Source organism: Macadamia integrifolia, chromosome 2 (genome assembly GCF_013358625.1).
Source record: "Macadamia integrifolia cultivar HAES 741 chromosome 2, SCU_Mint_v3, whole genome shotgun sequence".
Classification (NCBI taxonomy): domain Eukaryota; kingdom Viridiplantae; phylum Streptophyta; class Magnoliopsida; order Proteales; family Proteaceae; genus Macadamia; species Macadamia integrifolia.
In genome coordinates, this window is record NC_056558.1 from 31,272,795 (window position 1) to 31,282,693 (window position 9,899).

General features: G+C 36.3%; 1 protein-coding gene across 1 annotated transcript; it reads right to left on the reverse strand.

Moving 5' to 3' along the window:
* Positions 1–353: 353 nt before the first annotated feature.
* LOC122059313 (zinc finger protein WIP3-like) lies at positions 354–5,748 on the reverse strand. The gene is made up of 2 exons (XM_042622033.1): positions 5,123–5,748; positions 354–1,153 (listed from the first exon to the last, which is right to left on the reverse strand). The coding sequence occupies exons 1-2, from the start codon at positions 5,645–5,647 to the stop codon at positions 710–712; spliced, it is 969 nt and encodes a 322-aa protein (XP_042477967.1). The 5' UTR covers positions 5,648–5,748; the 3' UTR covers positions 354–709.
* Positions 5,749–9,899: the final 4,151 nt, after the last annotated feature.

The following is a 9,899-nucleotide window of genomic DNA, read 5'->3' on the forward strand; positions in this document are numbered from 1 at the left end:
CCACAGGCAAAGGTACATGTTAATAGATGTGGTCAATAAAAGAACACGCGTAAACACCTTTAGTACAAGCAATACAATCATTTTACACCCATTGTATCTAAACGTGGACACACTAGTGGATAGCCGTTGGTACTTCCTAAATATTATATATCATGAGCTTAGGCAAACTCTAACCTGATATACTATAAAAAATTAGCAAAAACATAAACACTGGAAATTAATATCTCATAAGGTTGTCGCAAATGCTGAAGATATTTGATATAAATAATATGAAGTCAGTACCACAGATGGGATTAAAAATAAAATAATAACATTAGACAGTAGTATTAGAATACTCAATACACGCGTGGATATTGATGGAAAGAAAAACCCATTTATTATATTAATATGATAAGTTAGTCAATGAAGTGGACAAATTTTCCCCATTGAAAGATTACAGACACCTTAGGCTGAAGAAAATTCAGCTACTTCATGACCATATGCTTCAAGGCAACAGTACTTTACTAACCAAGCCACTTACCTAACCGTCTAAAAGTTATTATGCATGGCTCATCATTCTGCCAGTGCTCCAAAGCAAACTGCTCTCTCAGTGTTTCCTGCAGTCACTTGTCGAGAGTTTTTTGTTACAGAGCACAAGCTTAGATAAGCTCACAAAACTAAAACCCTAATAACCAAAAGGAAAGAGATCGAAAAGTAAAATGAGAGACTTCTAGGGTCTCCCTGAACCCACTTCATCTTCTGATCCTGTGAGGCATTCTTTTTCTTCTGCCAAGCTTTTATGAAAAGGGTGTGGAGAATGTCCCTTTCCAAAGGATCTTATGTGATCCTTTAGTGACCTTTTATGTTTGAAATCTGATCCACATGTACAATACCATAGCTTCCCACAGTTCTTTTCATGTGTTCTCCAATCTCCCTTAACTGCAAATGGTTTGCCACATTTCCTACACATGAATGGCTTCACTCCATGCTTTCTCTTATAATGAGTTTGAAGAGTTCTGAAGTCTTTCAGTGGTTTGGCTCTAGGATGATTGATGTTGTTCTTGCAGCCATGGGCGCAACAATAGCAAGGGAGTCTCAACATTGCAGTTGGTTGTGTTCCTCTGAGTGACTCTGGTCCCTTTCTATACTCTGAACCGTGGCCCCACATATGCATCTGCACCCCAAAGTTCATGATCAGCTTGATGTCTTGAAGTCCTAATTGCAGATTGAACTTAACCTTAGAAGCAAAGGAAATTGAGGAACAAGGCCATATAACTAAATATCAGGAATTAACAACATAGCACAAGAATGATAGCAAAAGAAAAATGAAAAGGAAATAACACACACATAGAACACAAAGATTTTACATGGTTCACCCAAGATGAACTACGTCAAGGGCCGAGCGATAAACCAAAGTTTTCACTATCCTGACGAAGAAATTACAAAACTCTCACACACTTTCCTTGCGAGATCACACCCTATATGTAACGTTTTACACATCATAATATAGAAAACCATGATTACCGAAAGTAGAAAATCATGCCTCACAATAGAAACATCTAGGGAAAAGTGATCAATATTTTCTGGATTAAACTAAGATTAAGCTTCAACTAAGATTAAGCTTCACCAATGACCCTAAAGTTAAACTTACATTGAAAAATTGGAATAAAAAGAAATTATATTTAAGGAACAACAAATATAAGATCTCAAGCCAATTTGATACTCTCATATTATGTTTATTCTTCCACTGCGGTCAAGTATTGGTGTCTTCTATCTCTAATGGCTGATGCTCCCCATAAACCCTCCCCATCTACCTTAGGTTTTGCATATGATATGGTTTCTACATATATATTTTAAAAGGACTCGTAATAGAATTAACACTAATCAGAAAAGCAACAAAGTAGTGAAACCAGTGAAATGTGATACTAATTTATCACCTAATAATAGAGTGAAAGAAGAATTGCCAAAACTCCATCTCTGCATTGGTGAGTTCTAGCTGGATAGAAGTCATCTTGACTACAAATTCAATATACTCGATGAGATGTCCTACAAATTGCATTATCAATGAATATGGATGACAAAAGGAGGGTTGAGGGGATATTTGTGGAACGAATAAATTCCATCCTTCTTCACAATGTCCATACAATGGGTTCCATCAAGGGGATATCTAGCTTGTCTCTAGATATGTTGTTGGGAGCTATACAGTTGTAGTACCACATTGTTTGTCTCAAAGCTTATAATTAGGTGTGTCTTCATATACATGTTACTCCATCCCATCCGCTAAACAGTTTGAGCTTTTTGATTAGAATCTAATATGGTATCAAAGCCTTCTCTCTCTCCACATATACGGTGTTGTTGTGTGGGGTTTCATGTATTTGCGGGGAGGGTATTGGCATCAAGTTATATAATTAGAGTCCTGCATTTGTTGTCTAGAGTCTTTGTGGTTGCGTCATCCCAAATCGGTTATCAATGGGGTTGGTAGCCTAATGGTGAAAATGCCCTCAACCCATCACCGCTCGAGTCGGCTGGTTGTGGGTTTTTGGCATACCCGCTATCGCCCATTGGTCCTGTGGAAGCGCTGCTTGCCATACGGGGACTTGTCCTGGAGGCTATGATCACTACCATGGAGCACCCTTTTTGCATTATCAAAAAAAAAAAGTCATCCCAAATTGGTCGTAACAATTTATCTCCTTTTGGATAAATGGAAAATTATATTAAAAGAAGAAGAAATGAACAATACAACAGCCAAGCAAGTTAGCCATGGGCAGACCCCAATCAAAATAAATAAAACAACCAACAAATGTAATAAAATTAACAATATAGACCAAGAACAAATCTATGGGAAACAAAAAAATCAAAGTTTTCTAGTATGTTGATTGTAGATAGTGCAGGAAGAACCCTTATGTGATGACTCTTCTCACTGTAAAAATGTTATATGGAGAAAAGAAAATTCTTTCTTGGAACCACACTAGCTTCATTAGGCAAAGTTTTTAGGATCTCTTCCGAAGAAACGATAGAAGAGCTTTCACCCTCAAGGGTTAGATCACATAGATTCTTTGAAGGAAGGTTGAATGAAAAATAATGTCGTTTTCTCTACAAACTTCAAGCCCCAAGTCAAAGTAGCCCCTGGATGGAAGAGACTTCATTTTTTTTTGGCTTCAATCCCCTTATTTAATAGAATATCATTTACTAAATCTAATGAATATGATAAAAACTCCAAATCAGCAACCTATTTCTCCAAATAGACTCATTTTCTTCAACTTCAATAGAAATAAAATATCTTCAAGCTTACAACTTCCCTAGAATGAGAATGATTTGGGTTGGTATGATATTGTTGCCTACTCTTCCACTGACACTATACTCTTTTTTTCCTTTTTTTTTTCGGAGTATCTACCTGCTCTTTCAACAAATCTAGTAGGGTAACCGTCAGCCGTAATTCATCTATTAAAAATGAGAAAAGGAAACTAGAAATTTGAAAAGAAATTTAATTGATTTTAATAAGGCTATAACCTTTTATTAGCAGCATTGTGCCTTCTATACAAAGACCATTACAAAATTATTTCTTTCCATTATAATAGCATTATAATAGTGAAAATTAAACAAAGAAAGATTCACCTAGATTCAAGGGCATCCTTGATGCACGTGGCTCCTGCATGTGCAAGATCGGGGTGAGAACTACGCAGCTTACTCTGAAAATGTCGAAAGACTGTTTCAACAGCTTGACCACTAGGTCGCAACATTTGTACCCTACCGTTGGACCAAACGTGCCCCTTAAAGATTCACCTAGATTCAACATTCTGTATTTTGATTGAGTACTTTTGGACGCTAAACTTTGTTTCATGAGATAGCGATTGTGAGTCCACAATACCGTAGGTGGGGACTCACCTCTCATGTTTTGGTTTCTTATTTTTTGTTGGGACTTCTCAACCTTTTTCTATAATCGTTCATTTTCTCTTTTCTGTTTTCTATGATAGAATATGTTTTTCTAGCAAAAAAAAAGGAGCAATTTGGGGTGCAACTGTTGCTCAGTTTGCTTGGACTAGGAACACCTATCTTCACTAGATTGAATTAGAACAAGATTCCTTGTCCCTGGTAGACTTCAGAATATGGTTTCGTTTAGATCCATGCTAGGGTATTTAATTAACACCCCCCCTCCACCCTTCCCTCAAAAGATTTTTTGAGAGAGAGAGAGATTCTATTTTATTGCAAATCAACAATAACAAATGACAGTGCTTCAGGTGCTTTCAAGTATCTTGTAGCTTTTAATTGGTCATTAGTACTACTTTCCAAAAATCAATGAAAATGCCGACTTCTGATAGGAAAACCATTCTTTGAGTAGTTAAACAAGGGGAAAAAACACAAAAAAATGTTGAAACTCTTACAAGAAAGTTGAATTTTTTGTAGAGCTAGGATCATTCCACGAGGCCATAACTACCAGCATAATGAAATAAACCCTTGCAGTTAGGTGTTTATTCACCAAATAGAAAATGAAATAATAATAATAATAATAATAATAATAATAATAATAATAATAATAGTAAATCGAAAGGAGAAGATTTTCTCTCAAGAATGGTGCAAAGTATACATAAATGTGCTTTTGGTTTAGTTAATTGGAGAAACTATGAGGAAATAGAGTGAGGAAGTAACGAGTTTCCTCATTTTCAGCTTCAGAAGTTTCTGGTTCTCGCTTCATTATCAAGTTGGGATAGATGGGGAAAAAGGTATCTCTTTCTGCATTCCGATCTGCTGCCTCTCTCTCTCTCTCTCTCTCTCTCTCTCTCTCTCTCCACCCTTTAAGGCTAAGCTAGAGAAGTAGATAATACATCCAAACTCTTAGTTGGCTAGTAAATCAACTTACACATAAACAAGTGACAATCATATCATAGCAGAAATCAAAAATTGAAATAAAAAAGAATAAAAATTCAAAATCAAAACCCCACATTTGATACATTATATCTATTAACTTCTTATATCCTTTTCTTTCCCTCTCAATTGTGTCCAAAAGTGGTCCCAAAATTCGTTATTGCAATAGATAAATAATAAATATAAATAAATAAATAAATGGAGGGGATATTCTTCTCACCTAAAGGAGATAAGGAAAAGGAAAGCTAAAAATATATATGGCAAGAAGATTCAATGTTACCTGCATATTGTTATACCTATTGAAGGTCTTGCTGCAGATAAAGCAAGCGAACTGGGTTGGCCCAATAAGGATCTGAGCTGGTGTGGGGATCCAAAACCTACTTTCACTGCTCAATGGACGACCTTCAAAGTTCTTCTTCATGGATTCCTCTTCCTTATAGCCTAAGGATTTCATCTCAGTCTCAGAATCTTCCACGTTGGGTAACCCAATGTGCAAGGTCACAGTAACCTTCTCTAATTTCTCATCCTTGACACCTATACTGTCCAGTTCTATAGCCTCTTCTTTCAAGGGCTTATAAGTCTCAGATAGCTTGCTTAGGAGAGGTAGGCATCGGTTGTTTTGCTGAAGGAGATCTTCTTCTTGTCGCTGATAAAAGGTAGGTATGGGAGTTGTGCACTGAGCTTGCTGAGTTATGGAAGAAGAAGACGAGGAAGAAGGAGAGGTTGATGGCGTGAGCCATTCAATGAAGGCTGGAGCTTGCAAGCAGAAAGGCATGTCATCTACATGATAGCTCCTTATGCCCATCTCCTCAGAAGCTTTGTTGCTCCTCCTTTCCTCAGATGTTTATGTAATCTAAACTGTGTGAAAAGCCTCTACTCATGGTTGATTTATGAATTCTCAGTCATTGGTAGCTTTCTTTCTTTCCTTTTTATTTCTTTTAATATTTCCTTTTCTTCTTTCCTTACTTTTTGTGGAGAGAGAGAGAGAGAGGGTTAGTAAGTCGTTAGTGGTGGGGTTAAGAGGAATGATATACACAATACTATTCATCAAAATATTTGTGTTAAAATAGAACCGTAGAATACTCCTAAAAGTCTTCTCGACAACTTCTAAAGACCGCTTGACTGAAGAGAGTTCATTTGATTTAAGAAAAAGTTCTCAAAGTATGATCCAATGGCTAATAATTATCCGTGTGTGCATTTCTATCTCCGTGGATCTCTTGTAAAGGATGGAGTGGCCCACCAGACGATAGGGTATTATATAGATTTTGTGTTTTCTAAAATATCCATAAAGATTCTATTTCTTTGGCTGTTGACAAGGTTTCTAAGAAACTGAATTCCACATGAGCATATAGTGGATTTTGTTTTATGTGGTTTTGGGTGTTCTGGGTGCAATATTGAAACTAATTTTATTTTGCCAGATGTAGTCTGAGATACTCACTTGAGATCCAGATTTAAATTAAAAAAAAAAAGACCTTTGCTTTGATTGAGCTATTCTTCTACTGATGGTAATGTTGAAAAAAAAAAAAAAAACCTTTGCTTTGATTGAGCTATTCTTCTACTAATGGTAATGTTGAAAGTGAAAAGTAACTCAATAGTTTCCATTTGTAATCTCTCATATAGTTCTGATTCTTTTTTAAATACAATACATTTATTGATTTTTAGAAAAATAAAATAAAAAGTTATAATATTAAATATTTTTCCCGGTATCAAAAACACAGAGCTACGTGCGACTGCCTTATCCTTTGGAGTTAGTTTCTTAACTTGCGCACAGAGGGCTATCAGTAAAGGAATTTGGTACTCTTGCAATGAACTGCAGCTCACCAACAAGACACCCTTTTTTAGGTTTTAAAAATCTTCAGATAGGAAGGATGCAGATCTTCCCACCCTTTTTACGTTTTAACTCTTCTTTTTGTTTGTGCTGTTGTTTCATTATTCTCATTAGGGGTGTCAATCCTGAGCCCGCACTGGTAGGCTCGACCCAGCCCGACTGGCTTAAGGCCCAACCTGAACCAGCCTATTTAATAAACATGTCAGGGTTAAGCCTGGCCCGTTTATTAAACGGGCGTTTACGGTGTAGAGTAGTAGCCCGACGGGCGCCCGACCGGCCCGACTCACTTAAGTAGCCCGTTAGAACCGACTCACTTAGCCCGACTGATCCGACCCCCTTTAGAAAAATGCTTAAATTGTAAATACCTATTCTACCACTAATACTACAAAATATAAGTAATGCTTAAATTGTAAATACCTTTTCTAATAATCTTAACTTCTTAAATTCTAAGAAAAATACTTAAATTGTAAAGTCAATAGTTTAATCCATTTAAAAAATGATTTTAGGGTATGCCCATTTAGAGCCCGTTTAAGGTAGTCTGATTAATGCCCAATACCGATCGGCCCGATTACAAACTATACCATACCCCCTAAACTCAGACCCGTTTAAGTAAATGGGTGTTCATGATGCAAGGATTTCACACCGCCAGACCGATTAGGCCTGACCAAGACTGGCCCAACCCGACCGATTGACATCCCTAATTCTCATCAACCCCCACATAATTTGACATTTTAACTCTTCTTTTTGTTTGTGCTATTGTTTCATTATTCTCATCAACCCCACATAATTTTTTTATTTTTTCTTTTTCTATTTCCTTCATTCATCTCTCTCTCTCTCTCTCTCTCTCATTTATAGCCTTTTTCAAGGTTAAAAACCCTACTCTTAGTTTTCAACTTTTCAAACGTGTCGTAAAATAAAGTAAAAAGAAGTTTTAGAAAACCTATTTCAAAAGATTTTGTTGTTTTGTCTCACACATTTTGAATCCAGGATTTTCTGGATGCTACTTTTATTGGATGTCAAGAAAAGTCCAAAGATTTTCTGGATGACACTGGAATTCATGTGAATGTATTCAATTTCGTTTCTTAACATATTTTTTCTAACTTTATAAAAAATACAAAGAAAAGAAAAGAAAATAATATAAAAAACATAATAACACAATCATCGATTTATGTCTATCTCTCTTCTTAAATACAATTTTTTTTTCTCAAGGTATTTCGTTATTGGCTCCCCCAGTGATGCAAATCTCAAGCAGATTTTTCTTAACTTTCTTCCTAATCCCTTAAGGTATGAGACATCCAAACTCTTGGCACCACAGAATTCAAGTTGCAGATGTTACTTTAGGAACTTTGCATCAACCAACTTTGGCTGCTCTTGAGAAATTATGCAAAGAGAAGGTTTTAAGGCCTGAGATAAAATGACTAACAAGCTCTATAAGGACTGTGACAAGTCCCACCTCAAAATCAAATGGAAAGATCACAAGGCTTGCGATTGTTTAACCAAGAAAATGCACTATTTTAAGGACTCAGCCTTAATCATTTTGTCCATGATATAGGCGACAAGGCAAACACTGGTGGAAGTACAAGCTCCATGGGAAAATCTCAAATAGATGCTATTTTTGGAGGCAAAAAGGAAATTTTGCAAAATAGTGCCCCAACAAGTCCAAAAAGGAGAAATTAATTCACATGTTGTCTAAATTCTATGACCACAATTTGGGAGATGATGATGTCAAATTTGTCCTTCTCTTTAGAGGATGAGATGACAAAGTACATTTTTTTTGTTTTTGAATAAAATAGTTCATTGCCAAAGGAGAAGAAAAATATACAAAGCCCCAATGGAGGAAGGAGAGGAAGGGATATAAGAGCCACTCCGAAGCAAAGATGGGGGAAGACCTCAGGGTATAACAATGTGACTATTCCTTGGGGAGGCATTACATGTTTTGGTATTTCTAGAGACCATAGCTCCAACATCAAACGAGATAGATTCCCAAATCTGACTGAGAGTGTGAAGTTGGAGGTCAGTTTCCCACAGTTATGATCCATCTAGATTTGATTGATGGTAGCACAGAAAGTGAACTTTCCCATAGTATCACAAATAGAAGAACCGACAAAAGTCATATCCACCCATAGCCATTCCCTATGAAAAGAGATAATTCTTCTAATTCTAGGCCAACATTTTGCAAGGATTCCTTCTCTAATAGAAGAGGAAAGGGGGCAGCAAAAAGGAAATGCTCAATATGTTCAATGATAGAACCACAAAGGCAGCACAAGGGAGAGACAAGGATCCTTTGATTGATGGGAAAGCATGGGTAGGGAGGCAGTTGGAGAGAGCTTGTAAGTGGTAAGGTTGAGCTGGGGAATATGATGCTTGAACTAAACAATCTTATGTCAAAGGGAGGTAGAAACTCGAGGCCTGATGAACTCCCAAGCAGCTTTGGAGGAGAGGGTGTAAGAGAATATTCTTTATTATTGTCCCATATACCAATTAGAAAATTGACCGATACCAATCTCTTAGCATTGGAGTCCAAATAAGAAACTCACTCCTAGTCTAATTGGGGAAAAGAGTCCTACCCTATTTGCAGTACACCTTGACGGGAGGGTGCACAAACTCTATTAATTAGGACTCTACATCCTCCTTCTACCCTAACGTTACTGTCATTATTGGAGCTATCACCAAGAGAGCATTAAGGGGAGCTAGTGGGAGAAACCTAGAAAATCCATTGTGTTCGTGCTTGGAGTTGTAGGAATAAAGATACATGAAGGATATAATGACAACCAATTCTTCACAGTTGATGGTGAATGGTATGCATCGTTGGTTCATTATTGTTTAATTTATGATTTTATTAACATATTGCCAGATCATATAATTATATGTAGGAGGAATTACGTCCCTCAAGTGGTATTAGAGCAAGGTTGTGCCTTTGTTCTTGAATCCAATTTATCAAAGACCTTGGTTCATCAATATTAAGAGGTTTATTTTGAAACAAACTTTATTATGTGCAGTACAATTATACCATGTTTGGGATTATATTCTTGTGTTTCCATTTGATGATTATTTATTATTTCTATTTTAGTTTTTATTAGTTTGGGAGACTATTTATGTAAGAAATATGTATAAATTGATGCATATATGCAATGTTGAAATTTTTTTTGGGTGGATACTAATTAACGTTATATTTAAATTGAATGGGTATAATTTTTGGGTGTATATCATATTCAATTTAAATGAGTTT

Bases quoted from the DNA above. Each gene is read 5' to 3' on its own strand.
- LOC122059313 (XM_042622033.1), bottom strand. From the start codon at position 5,647: ATGGGCATAAGGAGCTATCATGTAGATGACATGCCTTTCTGCTTGCAA. The intron at 1,154-5,122 runs GTAACATTGAAT...TTTGGGGTGCAG, and splicing joins ATAGGTATAACAATATGCAG to ATGCATATGTGGGGCCACGG.